A 19,958-nucleotide genomic window follows, 5' to 3' on the forward strand; every position below is an offset into this window, starting at 1 on the left:
GCCAGCAGCTGTGCTCAGTGTCCCTGAGGCCTGTGGCATCTGGACTGAGACACACTGTATTAGGATAGCCTGAATGCCTTGGAGAAATGGTGGCCTGCCAGCTCTGGGGCCCCCGAAGTGCTGTGGGACCAGAATTGCCTGCTGAGTGAGACCTAGTTCCCACTCCTCACTCTCCCTTGGGAAAGAAAGCACAAAGACCTCATTAATGGAAGACTTGCATGAATTGAGCATCTGAGCCAGGTGCTTCTGGAACCTTCTCTCGTTTAACGCTGTTACCCATCTAGAAGAAGGCTTTCTAAGATGCAGAAACTGAGGTGCAGGGAGGCCAATGTCCAAGCTAATGTTGCACAGATATGCCCAGATATGGCCGACTCCAGTCCCCACAATTCTCCAGGTCCTGGCCTGGGACATCACGTAGAGGACACACAAAGGCCAGTCCTTTGTCAGGTAACTGAGGCAAGGTCTGGGACTTCAGCCAGTGAGAAGCAGGCACAGGAAGTGGCATCTATTTATAGGCCAGGCGAGTCCCCTTCCAACAGCAGGCGATAAGTGGACAATTTAACAACATACTGCCCCCTCTGCAGCACTGTGGTGGCCGACCCAGCCTAGGTTGGCATCCAGGCTGGCTGCTATCCAGGCCCACCAGGGTTGCTGGAAGCACAGGGGCCTGGGTGGAGGACCCTGGGGAGCCAGGTCTACCTGCAGCAGGCAGAGGTAGGGGCAGGAGGGGGAGGTTACCAAGAACATAGGTGGTGCAGGAGGTGCTGGGTTCAGGGAAAGGCCAAGCTTGGGAGGGCACCCCTGGAGCCAGGCATTCTGCTCTGGTGGGTTGCAGGGGGAGACTGGGAGAGGAGGAAGAATGCTCAGTGGGAGCCCCAGGCCTCATGCTTAGGGCCGGAGCAGGATTGGCAGCACCAGGGAAGGCACGGTATAAGTTGGACCATCCCAGGTGGAATGGCCTGCCTAGCACCAGCCAGCTCTGCTCTTGCCCTGGAGTCTCCACTTCTCTTCCCTGCTCCTGACTCTCTACAGGAAGCGCCTCCCCCACCCCCCCAACTCCTTTTGTAAGCACTCTGACTTCAGATAACATAGAGTGGGTCCCTCTACCCTTTGCCACTCCTATCTCCTAGTTCTGCCTCTCCTGTTCATTGTCCAGGCTAGTTTGAGAGTCCTCTCCCCCCAGAGCTGGTAATAAGGGAGATGGGTAAGCCAAAGCGTCTTTCCACTTCCAGTCCAGGGAACAGAAAGTATGTGTTTTCAAAACAGCCTTCAACTCCTAGAGACTCTACTATTCCTTCACGGACACCCAGCATCCCCTTGTGCCATGCCAACCCCTTGTTAGCCCTGGGGACACAATAGTGAGCAAGAAAGACACAGTCCCTACCCTCATGGAGCCCACAGGCCAGGGGAGATGTAGTGATAGCCAGACGATGACCAGACAGGGACACCAAGCAGAGTAGATGATGAAGCCAAAGTAGGAAGGAAGTTAGAACCCTAGGGGCAGCACTGGGGTAGGGGGAGGGGGTTCCTAGTTGGCTTTCTTGGGGAATCACTGAGGCCCTGAAATTGGAAGGCTATTATGTATATGTGCCTTCTGACACAGAGTAGAGGCTGAGTGACTTTGTGGTCCTTATTCTTAGTTTGCCATCCCCAGCCCCCTACTGAACCTACTCCCTACCAGAACATCTCTAGCCTTCCGTGTCCTGCTCTGTGCCCCAGATGGACTGATGCTGTAGATTACATGGCTTGGGCCCTAGGGACTTCTGGCTGGTCTGGGCTGGGGAAGGCACACGCTAGAGGAGAGAGGTGTACCTTGCTGCAGAAATGACTTCTGGCCTCACAAGCAGCTCCTATAGGGCCCCTCAGCCCAGCCCTGGGGGAACAGCTGCTTGTTGTGACCAATTCTGGGTGTGTCACCTGGCTTGCCAGTTGGTTCTCTAAATGGTCCCTTTGTCACATTTTCTTTAAGAGCCCAGCTAAGCCTGCCTGGTGTCCCATCTGCTATGGGGTCCATGAACCCAAACTGATGGCCTTATAATAGACTCTGTGAGACCCCAACTTCTTCACAGCCGCAGAAACCAGAGTAATGATGTTACTTGGTCAAGGTTACCCCACGGCCCAGAGTAAGCCCAGTGCTCTGGGCCTCCGTGCCCTTGCTGGTGCGTGGCAGGGGTGGAGGTAATTGGGTGGCGGGGGTGGGGGGCAGGGGTGGGGATTGGGTGTGGGGGAGGGATTGGGTGTGAAGGGGATGTTCTCACCTGGGCAGTAGCAACGCAGAACCCCAGGCTGAATCAAGGACGCAGGTACTGAGATCTGATCAAACAGGCAGCTGTAGTTATTGCTGGCTTCTTGCCACGGGCCTGTGATGAGGACTTTCACTCCTCCCTGGATGGGACAGAGAGGGACAGAGATGGAACAAGAGCTACTGAGGGATGCAGTGCCGTCGGGAGACACAGCATAGGGAAGGCCCCTGCAGATGTGTGCTCAGATGGGGGGCTACTCGTTAAACACGTATGTTCCCAGGCCACACCCCATGATTCCAATGAGCCCGACTTCTGAGAGTCACTCTTCTGGGACTGAGGCACGAGGAGGAGCCTGTAGCTGTCTTCCCCTGAACTTGAGAGGCCTCAGCGATCTTCCTCAGCCAGCACCCAGCACCGTCACCCTGTCTGGCACAGTTCAAAGTCTGGGACAGAAGGAAACAGGGGTTTGGGGGCCTTTTCAACCATGATGCATCTGCAAATTGGCCTGCTGGGCCCCCAAGGAAGGAAGGAGAAGGGACAGATGGGAATTTCTGACATTCACCCGTGGAGAGATGGAGATTTGAAAACAAGTCTGAGCATCTTGATGTCACCCCAGAGGCCAGAAGGTCTTGTAGAGAATTGCAGGGAGACCCAGGACACGCAGGGCATGGTGGGATATGGCAAGGGGAGGGGCCCAGAGGGGAGCAGTGAAGAACTCAAAGGCAAGGCCGTAGAAACAGAAAGATGGGGCTCAGGGCTCAGGGCTGGAGAGGCTCAGAGACTGCCCTTAAAGCTCAGATGGGACCTGGGACTTGGGGTGAGGATTGAGTCTCCAGACGCTGTCTGAGTGCGTGCTGTGCTTGGTTCCCCAGCCTGTGCAGCACACACAGGTAGAGGCCCTTGCTGGCTTGCACACGCGGGTACCCACCCTGCAGCCTGGCTGGGAGGGGCCCTGGATGACCTTTCCCCACCCCCACCCCCACCCCCCACCCCCCGCCCCAGCAGCCCCAGGGCAGGAGAGTATGGGAGAGGCTGGGTGCTTCCTGACCTTCCGCCCGGGCAGCGCAGGGCGCCGCGAAGCAAGGAGAGTGGCCTCACATCGCGGTGCCAGCAGTCCTGCTTCAGGGCTATTGTTCCCTTTAGTGATTAAGAGCACCTCCTCTCACTACCCAACCCCAGGCAAAGAAGGCGTTTTAGGTCCCCTACTTACGGCTTAGCCGAGAAGAGGGGCTGGTCACTCAGGGTGGAGGAAGGCTCTCCCCGGGGATGTAGAGGGCAAGGGCGGGGGTGCTGGCCTCTGGCTCTCCTGGCTAACCTTGGGTGGACCCACCCCAGAGGCTCATCCACCCCACCCCCAAACAAGTAAACACCTTTCCCTGCAGGGGGGCGGAGAGCTGTGCTGGCCAGGGTGGAGAGCGCCATCTGGCGTCCAGGCCAGAGAAGGCGTAGAGGCTCTCTTGGAGGGCCAGGCACAGAGATGAGTAGCTGTGGCTGCCAGACCCCTCTGCCTGGGCACTGTAGCCCAGGCCCAGCTCTTTGGCTGCTGCCTCAGGCCATTCAGACCCTCTCTCCTGTTTGGTCACCCACACCTGCTTGGCCTCTCTTTGGTCCTGGCCCATCCCTGCCCTGGAAGGGGCCCCAGCCTCTGCATAGATCTTGCTGAGGTCACCAACAGTGTTCCTGGAAGCAGAACTTGTATTGGGAACAGCGTGGGGGGGGGACGGGGGGGGACGGGGGGGGACACAATTCCCGGGATGGGGTGGAGGAGCACCCTCATGGCCCAGCAGCAGAAGCTTGCTTGTGCTCTCTGACATGTCCCATGCTCTTGGTGACGCATCCTTGGGCTATGGGATGGCTTATGAGAGATCTCTTCACTGGGAGGTACCAAGGTGTGGGGTCAGTGGAGAGCACTCAGGACTGAGCCAAAAGCCGAATGCCACTCCTGCCTCTCAGTAGCTGTGTCCAACCCCTCGGAGTGACATTTGATCCCTGCCCTCTCTTCTAGCCCTAACGTTCCTCGATTCTGATATATGGCTCCACAGGGAGATTTAGAGCCCTAAGTAGCAAGGTGGAGGACTGGGAGGGGGTGCTTGGCTGGGATGTCCAGAAGACCAGCTTGGGCACAATCTTCCCTGTACCCTGGGAAGCAGGAGAGCAGTGACTTCAAAAGGCCACAGACAGTTACCATATGAGAAAAAAAGGAAAAAAAAAACAAACTCCAATTCACAGCTGCTAGCATGGCGCTGGGGCTGCTGTGGGGAACAAAGAACTGCAGAAATTACTGGAGAACATCAGGCAGGATCTTCTCCATGGAAACCGCTGCAGGAAGCCTCAGCATCCATCAGTTCAGGGGACAGTTCCCATGGCAACCGCTCGCCTGGCTGTGCTGAATTGGTTATGACGTGTGCGTGCCTGAGGGCTCTAATTGCAGCCTCATCTGCCTGGTACAGCAGGAGCCAGTGGTGGGAGGTGACGCAGGAGGATGGGGGAGGGGCGGGGAGAGAGAAGCAGATGCCATCTGAGGTCTCTGTGCTCTGGGAGTCTTTAGGTGTAGGGCTCAGAGTTCCATAGTAGACAGGGCAGATGCTGGGGCATGGGGGCACCATGTGTGTGCAAGCATGTGTGTACATGCATGTGCGTGTGTGCGTGTGCATGGGTGTGTGCTGCAGGTGGAGGCGGATAGAGCATAGAAGAAAGGAGAACATTCCATGGGAGAGGGGGACACCCAGAAAAGAGCCAGCAGGATGGCCTGGCCATGGCCTTCCTGCTAAGTGGGTGTCTGGGAACCACTCAGGGTAGCATCACGAGGGGGACCATGTAGCCTGACTCCATATTTGAGGAGTAGGAAGTGAAGCTCCAGCTTCATGCCTCACTGCAGAGCTGTTCTTGAGCATGGCCAAGTCATGTCAGCACAGGGCTCCTGACCATCAGTACACAAATTGTCTCTGGTTGGATGTAGAAGGGAACGGGATGAAGGGCAAATGTGCCAGCGAGTGAACTGTAGGGGACACAAGTGTCTATAGGACAGGGGACAGTGTGGCCCCTGCTGTTGTCCTGGGGACTTTGTCCTGGGTAGGAGAGCTGGGCAAGGAAGGAGTGGCCCTCAGAGCTGTTGGGGCCTCTGAGACATCACCATGAGGCCCCATTGGCTCCAAATGGGGCATTTCCCGAATCGAATTGGCTGAGCTGCTTTTGTTTCTGGATAACAGGAAGCATCAAGAGTGTCTGGAAAACCGGGTCGGATACGCCCGCCTGCAGCGGCGTTTGCTGGGTCGGGCCGCCCTCGAGTGGTGAGCTGCGGAACTGACTTTCTCTGAGATACATTTCAGGGATACACAGGTTGGAGAAGGAGGGACAGAATCAAGCCAACCAATGGTCCCCTTCACAGGGCCAGATAGGCCCAAGGGGGCTGAAGTGCTGGCTTGGGCCCGGCCAGGACCTGTGCTCACAGCCCAGGGCTCTGGGGAAAGAGGGGATCCCCCTCCTACTATCTTCTAGCTTTTGTAACCCATGGGCTCCAAGGAGGTTCCATGCATTCTGAGGCCAAATCTCCCAGGTCCGAGAACTTGGAGGGACCCAAGACCACCCCCTCTCAGCTATGCACTGATAGGGAAACTGAGGCCCAGAGTCGGTTTTTGAAGAGTCACATCAGAGCACAGTGCTGGTCTTCCCACCACATCCAACCCTAGCCCTCCCTCTGGATCTCTGCCAATTGCTTCCCTAAGCCTTGTGGGGACAAGCTACCCAGCTGGAACCCTAGTGGGCACAGTGATGTGCCCCCAAGTTCAGTGTGTTGATGAGAGCAGGGGTCACACTGGGCTGCACCAGGAGGAAGCCTAGTTGGGTCATTCTGGGCTCTTACCAAGGGGACAGGGGGGACCAAATGGAGAAAGACTGAAGAGGCAGGCGCTGCACTGGGCACTCCTTCAGTTAGTCCTCACTGAGGGATTATCACTCTAATTTTAGAGACAGGTAAGACATTACTTTGTTTAAGGTCATTTGAGGACTTGAATCCAGATTTCAGCCTCAGCCCCATGCCCCTAACCACTCACGCACAGCAGCTGCCTCTCCACTTTTGTCAACACACAGCAAATGGGCAGCATCTGGTCTTTCTAGACACCTGCTTTCTTTCCAGGCTGTCCCTGTCCAAAGGCTCTGTGGGCAGCTATGGCAGTTTTTTGGGAGCTGTGGGGCATTTGTACATAGATTTTCTTATCTTATTTGCCAGAGGGAAGGAGGGCAAGTATGAGCCTCCTCCCTTGGTACTTCCCAGAGCCCCTAGCAGCTAGACAATTGGCAGGGAGCTAGCTGAGGGAGCTGTGGGCAGTCACCCCTGAGGAAGAAGTGTTCATCTAGGCCCCAGGGGACGTGCTCCTCTGTGAGTGCCTGGCAGGCAAGCAGCAAGGAGCCAGGGAGCTCTGTCCTGTGCAGCAGGTTATCAAGGGAAAGCTGGGGCCACACTGTCCCCTTCCCATCCCATTCTACTTTGCAGAAAAAGCAAAGGTTCCGTCTTAAATACTTGTGGCCTTCAGGCCAGACCTGGGTCTTCCTGCAGTCCCGTTCTTTGGAGTCGTGATTCCCAAAGTCAGTTTCCTGGGAAGTGAGTCAGCCCTGAGTGTGTTGTGGGGGGCGGGGGGAATGGGCAGATTGGAATCCTGGGTCATAAGACATGCCTTTGACTTTGTAGATGGCCACAACAATCTCATGGGTGAGTATTCAGAAGCTGTGCCCTCCCTTTCACTTCAGGTGTTTGTTTGGTTTGAGTGAAGACAAGCCAGAGCAATGGGTACAGGTGACCTGCGAGCCATGATGGATGATTTCTGAATGTTTTTAAAGCAACCCTACGACCCCTTTTTCAAACGAACAAACTATTAGAAAAAAAAGGAAAATCCCAACCCAAAAACCAAACAAGCAAACCAAAGCCCAGGTGGACACTTAACACACAGCCAGGAAACAGCACTGTTCTGACCAATTTGCCTCCAAACACCCCTGACTCCAAAAATACTTGCTGCAGTGAAGTTTGAGAACCACTGTCAGTGGGGACAGAGGGAGGGGACAACTTTGTCTTTATGGTCCAGAGCTTCATCCAAAAGGTGGCCCCATGCTTCTCTTGGCTGCCTGATGGCAGTGAGGCAGGCGGGTGGTGGGGAGGTGGCAGTAGCAGCTGCAGCTTACCTCTGGGTAAGACCACTCTGGGGAGTAGTCGGTCACCATGAACACGCGTCCGCTCTGCTGCAGCATTCCCAGGGTGCCCTGGGCGGAGGCGGCAGAGACCACCTCGGCGACATGCATATAGGCCATAGTGCTGGCCCCGCCCTCAGCGCTGCTCAGCTGCAGGCTGCCCTGCTGGGGGCTGCAGCATGGGATGCACATCTCTGCCTGGGTGAAAGGGGCACGTGCCCCATCCTCCGACTGCGAGAGTGCCGTGCTGTCCCCTGACACCAGCTGGTGCCCATAGATGGTGCCACTGCCCCCTTCCACGGAGATGAAGTCATTAATCAGGTCGGAGAACTGGTTGCTAAAGGAGATGTCAAAGTGGTCCAGGCTGAGCTCCATGTTGGAGGTGTTGCCCAGGCTGGGCTGGGCCACCGGGTAGAGTCCCTGTACCACACTGCTCGGGAGGATGGGGACACCGCCGGCACTGCGGATGACCCCGTTGCTCTCGGGCTGCAGGTAGTGCTCTGAGCCACAGGCTTGCAGCTCCCCAGACTTGAGGAGGACCTCGCTCCCTTCAGCAGCCTGTGAGGTCTCCATGGTGACCTCCCCTTCTGCTGTCATGGCCTGGAAGTTGGCCTGGAACTGCATGAGGTGCAGAGAGGAGGTGGACTCTATCCGAGTCTCCACATGACCACTGCAGGAGCTGGTCTGGGACGAGGCCTCTGTTTTCACCGTGGGCATCACGAAGGTGCCCCCAGAGTCACTCAGGCTGCTGTGGGAGTTCTGCTCGAGGGGGAGGGGCTTGCTGGCATCCTGTAGGAAGAAGCTCGGGGAGGGGGTCTGGTGGATGTGGGGGCTGTGGCCCGTCTGGCTAAAGCCGGACGTGTAGTCCTTGTTGGAGTCTATGGCACTGAAGTCCATCTGCTCAAGGGTGGTGCTGGGACTCAGGCCCCCGCCTGATGGCAGGAGGCTGGAGCCCGCGGTCAGGGTGAGGGGGCTGGACGCGGCGGCCGTGGAGGAGGAGAACGCCTCTTTGGCCAGCTGCTGCTCAAAGGACATGTCCTCTGTCTTTATCTCCTTGGTGAGGACGCTGGTAAGACCGAAGCTCCTCTCCGTGGGCGGCGAGTGCCGGACGTTGGTGCTGACCATCTCGGCTTTCAGGCCCCCACCTCCATATGTCTGACCCTGCTTTGGGTTATTGAGGAAACAGTCGGGGTCAAAGTTCATGGTAGTCTCTGGAATCTTCCGGCCACCATCAAGGGTGGTGGAGAGGACTAGCTCTTCGGACACGTTGGTGGGCAGCATGGACAGGCTCTCTGAGCTGCCTGTGGTGGGGAAGGCGAACTTGTGGCCATCGGAGCTCACAGCCAGAACAAGGCCCTGAGACGCATCGGGTGAGAGGAGGTGGTGATTGGGGCCGGCGGTGGGGGACATGGTGTACACAGCCTCATTTGTGACCTCCGACATGAATACCGTGGCACTTTGGGACAAGCCCCCCATCACGGAGGCCACTGCCATGCTGGACACGCCAGTGACCACGGGGCTGTCCACCATGTCTGGGTCGCTGTTGAGCCCGCTGCTGATGGACACGGGGGAGCTCTGGGTGGTGTCAGGGACCTCCACCTGGTTGGTGGAGGAGACCTCGGTGCTGTTCTGGTGCAGCAGTGCGGGCTTAGCTACCTTGCCATTCCTCTTCTCACGACTCGTGCTCTTGCCATGGCTGGGCTCGTGCTTGCCCTCTGAGACGTCGTTATGCTGCACCTCTGAGTGGCTCCCATAGCCCCCCGTCCGCGGCTCCACCTTGGGTGAGATGATGCGGTGTTTGGCACTGTTACACTTGTGGTGCACGCTACTGCCCGCTCCTGCATAGATCAGAGCACATCACGCACACGCATACACACACGCATACGCACATGTGCACACACATGCATACAGAAACAGGGTCAGAGCTGGGACACGGGCAAATCTTGTCCCTGAGCAGCTGGGGCCCTGGCGAGTCCCTGTCTGGGAGTCCCATTCGTGATCTCTGGTCAAAGTCACAGATCATACCCCTTGGACACTCAGGGTCTCATGTCCACTTTCTCCCAGCCCTGTGGCTCTCCCATGACCTATGTGACCCTTCTTCAAAGACCAGGGGGTCTTGATCCTTGTTGTTCTTTTCAGATAGTAGCAGTGGCATCTGACATTTTGGGGTTGGGAAGGAGGAAGGGGAGGCCCCTCAGAAAAGCCCGTGGAAGAGCTGTCACTGGTCAGAGGGGCTCAGCCCAGGGGTTGTATGTTCCCACTCCAACCCCAACTTCTCATACCTGTCTGGCCATGCAACACTTCAAGAAGCCCCTGACCTCTTCAGGTGCTCAGTGAGGGACCCTACCCCACCACCCCGGGACTGGGAGCCAAGGATTGACTGGGGCAGGCAGAGAGACTGCACTCTCTGTGTATCAGCTGTAAGACCCAGGACCAAAGAATGTGCTACATTCTTTGTAGCAGAAAGCACAGAGACAGAAAAGGTATCTGAGACTATCCTCTCCACGGGGGCCTGTCTTCACTTGTTGAGGGACAAAAGTCCTTCTAAATCCTAAGCAGGGACAGAGCCCCAGCTCCAGCCAGAGGCAGGGAAGGAAAGAGCCCAGGAGCTAAGCATTTCTGACTCCGCAGCTCGTCCCCTCTGGCCTCTGGAAGTACTCTGTCATTATTTTCATTCCATTGGATAAGGCTCACTTGGCTTTTGATAAAAGGGTGACTTATCCTCTGATCCTGTTATAGCCTCACCACCAAGACTCCTAAATGCACAAAGACTTCACTGAGAAATGACCCAACCTTCTCTGATGGAAATAGTTAATTAATGCTGCCAGGGGAGTGGAGAACCACATTTCAAACAGCAAACACCATTATCCAGAAAGCAGGCACATTAAGGAGTGTGCAGGATGTCTTCCTTTCTTGGAAATAGAGGTTAAAGAAAAAGGCCTAGCTTGAGTGATCCCATTGGCTTGGGAAAAATGTTCCTGAAAAGACCCCAGGGCTCAGCAGCCCAGGCCTCTGCTGAGGATTCCCAAGAATGTAGCACCTGTGTAAGGAGGCCTGCTCTCCAAACCTCTCCACTCCCTCGGCTGCTGTCCACCACTTCTTGTCCCCTTTGCCTCTCTGGAAGCTGCTCTCTCTTACCCAAGTTGGGCTGGGAAGCAAGTTCTATGCGATAGGACCAAGGTGAGGGATCTGCTGGGTGTCCATCCTGGGTGCTGACATCCCCTCTTTCCCTCACTAGACATCATGGTGGAACCCCTGTGCCCCGGTGCCACCTGCCCCCCAGGGGTCCCGGCTCACCCAAGCTGCCTGTGCAGAGGCAGTTGTGGGTCCGAGGCTGGGGCTTGGTCTGGTGGCTGTCGAGGATCTGCTGCACCAGCTGCTCCACTGAGAAGCCCGAGCTGCTGTTTCCATTGCTGCAGGTCCACTTGATGCCATGGACTGCGGAGAGAGAGGCAGAGGGGCATCAGGGAGAGGAGGCCCTGACCCAGGGGTGACACCAGGCCTTCTCTGAGCTCAGTCCACTTTCTGCTGGGAGGCTGACTCCAGCGGCAAATTGATGAGCACAGGGAGGAGGCAGAGACTGGCTGCCCACTGGACTCCCCGTTCTATCTGGAGCTCTGAGCAATTCCTCTGCCTCCTCTATCCCCTCTTTTCCTCTCTCCTTCCTTCCCCTTCCCTTTCCCCTACTGCACCTAGGGAGTGGTGCACCTAGAGCTGTTCTGTTTTTGTTTCCCCAAAGTCCAAGGGCACCGATGGGCTCTTAGGCCCTAAAAGGAGAAAGGGGAATAAGGACAGTAGAGGAGGATCGATAAGGCTGGGGTACCCATCCAGACTGACCCTGGTGGAGACTCAGAAGATGGAGGGTGGAGGGTTCAGTGAGCAGGAGGACCAGGACCTGTCCCCTGGAGTGTGTGTGTGGGAGATCTTCCCTCATGGGAGACCTCCACCCTTGCTTCCCCCAGATTTCTCTGCCACAAAGAGGTCGCAGGAGAGACTGGAGAGAAGGAGACAGGACTGAAGTGTCCTCATGGCTAGGAGAGTAGGGACCCCAGGGCTCAGTGTTAACTGATATCAGTCATCTGAATAGACACCCAGGGCTTTCAGGTCAACCATGGATGCTAGGCCTCTACAGTCCCTGCAATTGGGATGGAGGGCCCTGACTGGGTGGCTCTGTCAGTGGCCCTGGTAGAGGTGGACTCCAGAGGCAGTGTCTACAATGCCGGGACCTCAGGAGGGAGGCTACTGTGCAGGGGAGGAGGGTGGCACCAGGACACAGTAGGAAGAGGAAGTAGCTTCACCAAAACAGGAAAAAATTGCCAGCTTTAGGCTGCAACAACTCTCACATGGCCTGGGGCGGGGGGCAAACTGTCACACTTGCAGGACCTGTCCTTGTTCTGTGCAGGGTTCCAGAATGCAGTCACAAGCGGACAGTTTGCTTGGCACGTAGGGACCGAGCCAGGCTCAGACCTGGATTTGTGTTCAGGGCTTGATCTTGTTGTGTGAATCTGGGCACATCACTTAGCTCTCAGCTTGCTTCTTTGCTTCTAAAATGGAAATATAAGGGCCAGCCACGGTTGTGCAGGCTGTAGTCCCAGTTAGGAAGTGGAGATAGAAGGATCAAGGTCTAAGACCTATCCCAAACAAAAGTACAAGACCTTATCCTTACTCACACAAAAAGGGCTTGGGGGTGTGGCTCACGGGGTAGAGCAAGCAGAAGGCCCTGAGTGCAAACCCAAGTACTGGAAAAAAAAAAAAAAAAAAAAAGACATGTAATAGTTCCTGCCTCATCATACCAGTTGGCCAGGAGGAAGCCTGGCACTTTTTGTAACCCTAACAAAATGTAATCTTTTCACACAGTTCATAGTGACGATGGTGGTGGCTGTGACATGGATGAAGCACAGCCCTGATCCTGCCCTGGGGTGTGGCCAAGGCCAAAGGGACTGTGCTAAGGGAAGGAAGCATCTTGCTGAGATGGCTCAGCCTTGGAACACTGGCTCGGGTCTCTGTTCCTTGTCACTCCTGTATTCAGAACTTTGGTGGGTCTTCAAGGGAAAGAAACCCGGTATGCAGGAGCGCTCTGTACGAAATCCCTCCGGAGGCTGCTTTCCTTCTCCACACGTGCTGTCCACCTGGCAGGTGTTTGCCTTGTCCTCTGTTCTTCTAGAGGTCTGCAGAACCCTGTCTCTGTACCTTCAGCAGTCCCCAGTGGGTCCTGCGTTGTGACAGGGCAGTGAGTGGAGGTGATGGCGCTGTGTGGCACCTGGCACTTGCTTGCTGAGTTGTCCTGCCTTGAAGAGGAGCTTGCCTGTTTGGAGCTGTGTGGAATGGGCATGTGCAGGGGGTGATGTGTTTATGCAGTGCCTCCATCTTGGGCCTCCCAAGGAATTCTCCAGTAGCCCCAGAGGCCTTGGATGCTGCTGGTAAGGCCCAGCTGGGTTTATTCTGAGCATCTTGCCTCAGGAGCTGGAAGGGAAGGCCCAGTCCAGGCCAGTCTCATCATAGCTATTGGAGCCCTTTTCTCAAGTAACCCTCCCCCTAGAAATCCAATAGAGAAGACAGATGACAGCAGGGGGTCTTGGCAGAGGCAGGAGTAAGGATCAGGGGCTCACTGGCCTTGCCCTATGCCCAGGGCACTCCTTGGCTGAGAACCTTTCCAAACTCATTTTACAGGTGAGAAACCACAGGCTCAGGGAGGGGACATGACAGCTCCTATCACGTATGGGGCTGAGGGCAGGACTGGAACTTTTCTCTCCCATGACACATACAGGCAGCTTCTCTGTCCCAGCCATCTGTCTCCTACCCTGGCTGTGCCCATGTCCCAGCCCAGAGATCCTACATCGTTGGTCTGGAGTGGAGTGTTCCAGGTCATTTTTAAAGCCAGCATGGGAACACTCAGCTCTGTCCTGACATTAAACACAGCAGAGGCTCAAGCCCTCTGGGAACTCTGAGCAGACACCCATTGAAAGGCCCACCCAGATGGTCTCCAGGACTCCCTACTGGGCTTGAACTTGCTCTCTGGAGAGATAAGTGGTTTTCAGTGCATCACCACCCATGATTTCTGGCCACACTCCAGCCAAGGGTCTTGGGTCTGGGTTTGGCAGGCAGGCATGGTCTTCTGGCATTTCTGAATGGGCTCCTCTGCTCTGATCAGGGCAGCTTGGCTCTTTTTTCCTCAGCCCCTGCTGGTGCAGTGGTCACATCCTCTCTGCTTCTTGCTCCCTTCCTTATGTTGTGAAGGTTATAAAATGAAAACCCAGTGAAGGGTGACAGATTGCAAGCAGAGAATTTCTGGATGCTTAATGCAAATTACCTACTGTCTTGGCACATCCAGTATGCAAATTGTCTCCTTCTCCTCTCTGGGGAAGGGGGAGAAAAGCCCCCTCCTCTGAGAGGGTGAGCTGTTAGTACTGAATATCAAATACTATCACGATGGCTTTTAACATGTCATGCTTGGCTTCCCCACACGTAATGAATCAGCGGGAAAGGAGATTTCTATAGTGAAAGGAAGGTTAGTAAACGCACATTCGGACCCCCTGTCCTGGCCCTTCCTCCTTTGTAAAAGCAGTGAAAGGAAACTCGCCAAAGTGCACTTGATCGAGTGCAAGGGAAAGTGGGATTCCCAGGAAAATAAGTCCTGGCAACTCTGAGTATTGTTCCAAGCACAGTTGGCCACCTGGACTGGGAGGTCAGCCTGCGTGTTCTGGCTCAACCTGAGCCAAACCCCAGACAGATGGCCCTTTTCTTCAGCTCCTGGTACATGGCGCCTGGGCCATGGTCACTGGGCTGGGCAGAGGATGGAAAGGGACCTGTGTCCCCAGGAAGTCTGGGACAGGGAGAGTACCAGAGAAGGAGGAGAACAGGCATGGAATGGAGTAAACTGGCCCTAACTCAGACTTCTACAGGACAGGAATAGCCAGGAAGGACACACTGGCCTGGGCACCAGGGAAGCTGGATGCTGGGCCCCTTAAAGAGCTCCCTCTTGCAGTTTCCCCAGCCACTGCTGCCCTGAGATGCGTGGCCTGGGGACTGAGAGGGTTCCCTGCAGCCCAGCTGTTCCAGGACTTGCAAGCAGAGCTGGAGCTGGGGGTGGCTGTCACAGGAATCCTCTGGCCCACTCCAGTGCCGACCTGGTCTGTTGAAGATGTTTACCCTAATTATGACCCACGGCAAGGCAGCTTCCACTAATATGAATAATGAAAACGAAATCAATGACCACAGCATGTGGTTCATGCTTTGGAGAGCTTCTTCCGATGAACAATTTATCCAAGAGGCGCCCAACCGCTGGGAAGAGAGGATTGAGATGTGGAGGGGAGGGCTGGGTGAAGGCGGGGCTTCTTCACTTGGCACAGGGCAGCTGCCAGCCTCCTGGGTTATGGCTGCTCCATCCCAGGGCCTTGGCTAGGCCAGGTATAGCCCCCCTCATTCATGATAAATTGAATAGTGCCCCACTCATTCATGGGTTGAAGCCCTAACCCCCAGTGGGACTGTACTTGGAAACAGGTCTTTAAGGAGGTTATTAATAAGCAAGGTTTTATATACATATAAACATATATATATGTTAGTGTCCCTATCCAATAGGCCTGGTGTCCTTAGGAGAAAACGAAGGGACGCCAGGGGTGTTTGTGCAAAGAGAGAAAGTCACACAGGACACAGGGAGAAGGGGGACATCTGCAAGCCAGGAATAGTGGCCTCACCAGAAACCAACCCGGAAGTCACCTTGAGCTTGGACTTCCAACCTCCACAACCGGGAGACAGTAAGTCCCCAGTCTGTGGTGTTTTGGTGTGGCAATGTCTTAGCATATTTTGTGCTGCTGTCCCAGAATGCCACAGTCTGGGTGATGGCTTATTATGAGCAGAGATTCATTGTTCTCAGCTCTGCAGGCTGGGAATTCCAAGATGAAGGTGTGGGCCTCTGATGGGGGCCTCTGACTGCACCACTCTATGGGAAGAGCCCCTTCCTAGGAGCTCTGTTACACTGATATTAATCCAGTAATTAAACACCTCCTACTAGGCTTCACCTCAGCACACTGGGGATTAATTTTAACATGAGTTTTGAGGAACAAACACTCAAACTGAGCAGCCTAAAACACCCCATTTGGGTCCACCATCCCCCTTTCCCTGGCTTTGTGATCAGAGCCAGCATCTGGGAGACACCCTCCCTGGCCTGTGCTCTGCACACCTGTGGGTGAGAGTGCAAGGAGTCCTAACACCAGGGACTTTCTAGGTGTCTCCTTCCTGTACCACCTTAAATCCTGCCCTCTTTCCCCGCACAAGTCCCCACCTCCTCCTGGAAGTCCCCCTGCTACTCTAGCTCTCCTCATCCCCACCAGAGTCACAGTCTGAGTCATGAAGGCAGGGCTTGACACTGCTCTGTCCTCTCTGCTTCGAACCATGCCTGGCACATAGTAGGTACTTGATAAGGGTTTGTTGAGTGAATGGACAATTTCTCAATCAATCATGTCTCCCCAGCACCATTTCTTTTTTTATTATGTTTGTTCATTTTTCCTTCTGTGAACTGTAACACTCATGCCCCAATAACACTAACAACAAAAATAATGTCTATTCGACCAAGTGCCGGACACTGGGTGTGCTACTTTAGATGTTGACTCCATTATGAGAAGAAATAAGTCACAATAACGAGTGCCCCGATGGAGCACAGCTTCTGGTGGCAGCCTGGGATGGGTGCTCTAAGGTAGAACTGTGGTTCTCAAGGTGAGGTCCCTACAGAAGCTTCAAACCTGCGACCCTGTCAGAAATGCACATTCTTGGCCCCTGTCAAGGCATGGATGGATCAGAGAAGCTGGTCCTCTGGGAGTTTGAGAACCCTGAGCTAGTGATGACATCGCTCAGTTCTCAATGGTCCTCTGAGGCAGAATTCTTATCCCATGTTATTCATGTGAAAACCAACACTCAGAAAGATGACACAATTTTCCCAAAGCTAAATGGGGAGTAACTGCAGATTTAAGCTCTTTCCACTGAGACACTCACCTGGGTGCTCTTAGGTGCGTTTTTTCCTGACCAGGTGAGGAGGTGGTGAGGAGTGGTTGGATGGCTGATCAGTGGGCAGAATGGAAGGCGAGGATTCCCCACCACTTGTAGCAGGACTCCCCAGAGAGGACCCTGACTCCCTAGAGGGATGGAACACCTGAGACTGGGGCTGTTCATCCCAAGTGGGGCTGTTTCCATAGGGCCAGGCCCACCATGGGGCTGGGGAGGCAGAAACTCCCAAGTCCTCAGCTCCTCCCTCATGGTTTTCCTCACCAGGGGTCCTGCCAGGTGGGCAGCCTGCCCTGAGTGCTTGTTGGTCAACTGGACAAGCCATCCAGGACAGGGCAGAGAGACTTCCCCTTCAGCCTTGATGGTACAGGGAGAGGCAGGAAGCAGCTGGAATGAACTGGGAGGAACTGGGGGACCAGGGAGGAGCTGGGAAGGGCTGGGGAGAGTCCTACTAGAGAACTGTTCTTGGAACACCTCAGCAGCAAGGATGGCGGAGATGGAAGACCCTGAGCAAGGCTGGAGGGGGCCTGAGGGCTCAGGTCTGACCTGCCTGGGTTCCTGGAAGTGAGCCCCAGCCTCCTCTCTCATGGCAGGCAAGGTGCAGGCTTGGGGTGGGTTTAGCGGAGATTTTGATGAAAGACAAAGAATCCAAAGAAAGTCTTCACCCAGGACGGTAGGGACTTGTGGGGCAGCAGGTGGCCCTGAGACAAGGCCTCCTTGCTTGGACTTCCCATTATCACATTATCAGGGATGAACATCATGAACTACATGGAGGAAGGAGCTGGGGTTCCAGAGCTGTGGGAGATGGGGTCCAGGAGCAGCTGGCCTGCTCGGGGGCCTCACATGCTGTGTGATCTTGAGGAGCGCTTCGGTGCCTCTGAACCTCAGTTTCCGCATCTGGGTGTCTTTTGCCAGTTCACCTGATTAGGGGACATCAAGTACATAGAGGTATGTGGAATTCCAGTTTAGGGGCACCGGGGTAGAGGGTGGAGTGAGAGGATGGTTCCTGTTCTGTGAAGTCACACCACAAAGACCTTGGAAAGGAATCAGACCAGGGGCCAGGAAGGAGGACCCTGGAAGACCTCTCAGCCCTGGTAGCCCCTGAGGAGGTGACAGCCAGCTGCCTGGTCCTCTTTGCTCTGTGGGGAAATAACTTCTGGAAAGATGACAGGGGAGGTCCCGGCTGGAGCCTGGTCTCCACGGTAACAGCACAGGCAGCGCCTGCTGGAATCGACATTTGGCCTTCCTTTGCTGGGGAAGAGATTTCTTGGCACTGTGGTGAGCAGGTTACAGGGACAAGTGGCAACACCTGTGTCCTAAGGCCTATAAGTGTGTGTGTGTGTGTGTGTGTGGTTCCCTTCCTTCTCTGCTGCCTGAGCTCAAGCACCTGCCACCTAAGGAAGACTCGTAACAAGGGTGACCATTTACCTTGTCCGAACCAGGTCACCTTGGACACAGGAAAGGGGTGCTGTGACCACTTGTCCAGACAGGAGGAGAAACCGGGACACTCCCAGGCAGCTCCAGAGATGGAGTTATCCTGCTTAATGAGCCACGGACCGAGGCGAGAGGGAGAGGGAGATGTCCAAGTGCCTCGCCTGCCTGGAGGAGTGAACGAGAGCCCCTTTGGAGTCCTGTGAGTTGTTGACGCTGGAAGGCTGTCGTCATGGCAACAAGGTCAATGGGAAATGGCAGCGAGCGTGTTGGTTTAATTTTCACTGCATTCTTGTTGACAGGAATAAAGGCCCCGCTTCTGATTTCTTGGTTCAACCGGATGAAATTTTCATTGGATTTAACTTCTCATATCCAGACACCCACGTACTATTCAATTTCCTGACCTCACCAACAACTCTCACTCTCCTACTGGTCCTGAGGACAAAATTTTCAGAAACCTCATTTCGAGAGATGCAGAGGCTGAGGGAGGCTGGGACGAAGTGTGTGCTTTCTACATGGCCATGTGCCATGTCCTGAGTGAGTTTGATTGCTGGTTGTCACTGTGGGGGGAAGGGGGTAATTGAGAACCCCCCATCTGCCAGGAGATATGGACTCCATTGCAATGTGACACATCATCTGGGAAAAGGTGGGGGCAAAGGTCCGTCAGAGAACCGGGAGGTGGAGCACCTACCCTGGCCGTCCTGTGTCAAGCACAGGTAGTGACTTTTGTGCTACTTGTGTCAATGACTCCAAGGTCAGAAAATTCAGGCCACACAGAGATGGCACTCCTTTTGCCTCCACACAGGTAGCTTTCCAGGCAATCTCCAAGGTGCTCAGTGACGTAAAAAGTGGCCTTGGCTGAGTGTTCCTGCCAAGGGGAGCTAACTGGGCCAAGGGTGCGGTATTTCCGATCCTTCCGAGGCACTCCAAATCTTCTTCTGATTTGCTAAGTGGCGTTGTTACTGAGGCTGGGAATTCTTCAGAGTGTGAATGTGCTAGAAGCTATGATTGTCTTGCAGTGTCAGAAGCACAAATTGTCAGGGAGAGAAGGAGGCTCAACAGTTACTCCAAGTCTGGAAGCCACATGGCTCTGCAACCCTTTCCACCCTTCAGGCCTAACTGCAGCCTATTCTTCCTGGACCAGTGGGGAATGACCAGCTGACATGTCAGCATGTCCAGCCCCTTCAGGCCACTTGGAACTGGGGACAGGAGACCAAGTGAGATTCCAGACCCTTTCCTTCTTGCTGCCCTGGGACCCTGGCCTCGATGCCCCATGGGTGTCAGAGGTGGTGCAGGCTCCTTTTGGGGGGCCACCTCTCAGCTCCTAACTCTGTGGCCCAAAGCTTTAAAGAGGCTTAAGATCTGGAGATTTAATTGTTAGCCAAGATTTTCAAATTTAAACAAACCATCCCCGGTGCAGAACAGAACTCAAAATCAGTGTGGGGTGGTGGTCAAACCCAGAGCAGAGCAGGGATGAGGTCCTCCACAAAAGCTCACCGAGTGACTGAGTGGGGAAGAGGAAGCGTAGGGGCTTTTGTGACAACAGGGGGTACGCAGTGAGCTCTGAGTGGCAAGTAACCAGGGAGAGACAGGAAATCAAAGAGGCCTTTCTTTTTCAGTCCTGCTTGGAGGCCTCAACCACTCCATAGAATCTAGCCTGAGGGAGAAATAAACATTGCAAAACAAACCAGGATCCTCAGCAGGCAAAGGAAGCCAGTCCCAAACTAGATCCACCTGGCTTCCCAGGCCCTTTCTGCTCCCTTCAGTGCCAGGCTGGGAGATGGTGAGGGAGCCCTGACAGGAACCGGGCAGGGCTGGGCCCATCTGAGAGTCAGCCTGCTCTCCAGACAGCAGTTCCTCACCCAAGGGACAGCAGAGCGCTCAGGGAAATTCTCATTAGACCCTGCAGGGCTGTCCCAGCTTCTCCATGTCCTCCAGGTCCTATGGACACTGGCAGAGAGCAGAGCCTGTGCCCCTAGGGTCACAGCTGACATCCTTGTCCTTGGACCTGCCATGGGGACAGAGCTCTGCTCCCTTATATGCACAGGATCACCACCCCAGGACTTTTCATGGGTTCAAGTCGTCAAGTGTCCCATGAGATCCCAC

The 19,958-nt window shown here is 55.0% G+C and overlaps 1 protein-coding gene across 18 annotated transcripts in view; it reads right to left on the bottom strand.

The window, feature by feature from the left end:
- Camta1 (calmodulin binding transcription activator 1) overlaps positions 1 to 19,958 on the bottom strand; it is an 826,483-nt gene that overhangs the window by 78,908 nt on the left and 727,617 nt on the right. For 15 of the 18 annotated variants that reach the window (XM_074081464.1, XM_074081453.1, XM_074081463.1 and 12 more), the window contains 3 exons: positions 10,722 to 10,862; positions 7,419 to 9,262; positions 2,259 to 2,385 (listed from right to left, as the gene is read on the bottom strand). In XM_074081464.1, coding sequence (XP_073937565.1) covers positions 2,259 to 2,385; positions 7,419 to 9,262; positions 10,722 to 10,862 — 2,112 coding nt within the window. Of the gene's footprint in view, positions 1 to 2,258; positions 2,386 to 3,291; positions 3,362 to 7,418; positions 9,263 to 10,721; positions 10,863 to 19,958 lie in introns of those variants that run through there. The other 3 variants (XM_074081472.1, XM_074081471.1, XM_074081470.1) reach the window with 2 other exon arrangements.

Source organism: Castor canadensis, chromosome 7 (assembly GCF_047511655.1).
Source record: "Castor canadensis chromosome 7, mCasCan1.hap1v2, whole genome shotgun sequence".
Taxonomy (NCBI): domain Eukaryota; kingdom Metazoa; phylum Chordata; class Mammalia; order Rodentia; family Castoridae; genus Castor; species Castor canadensis.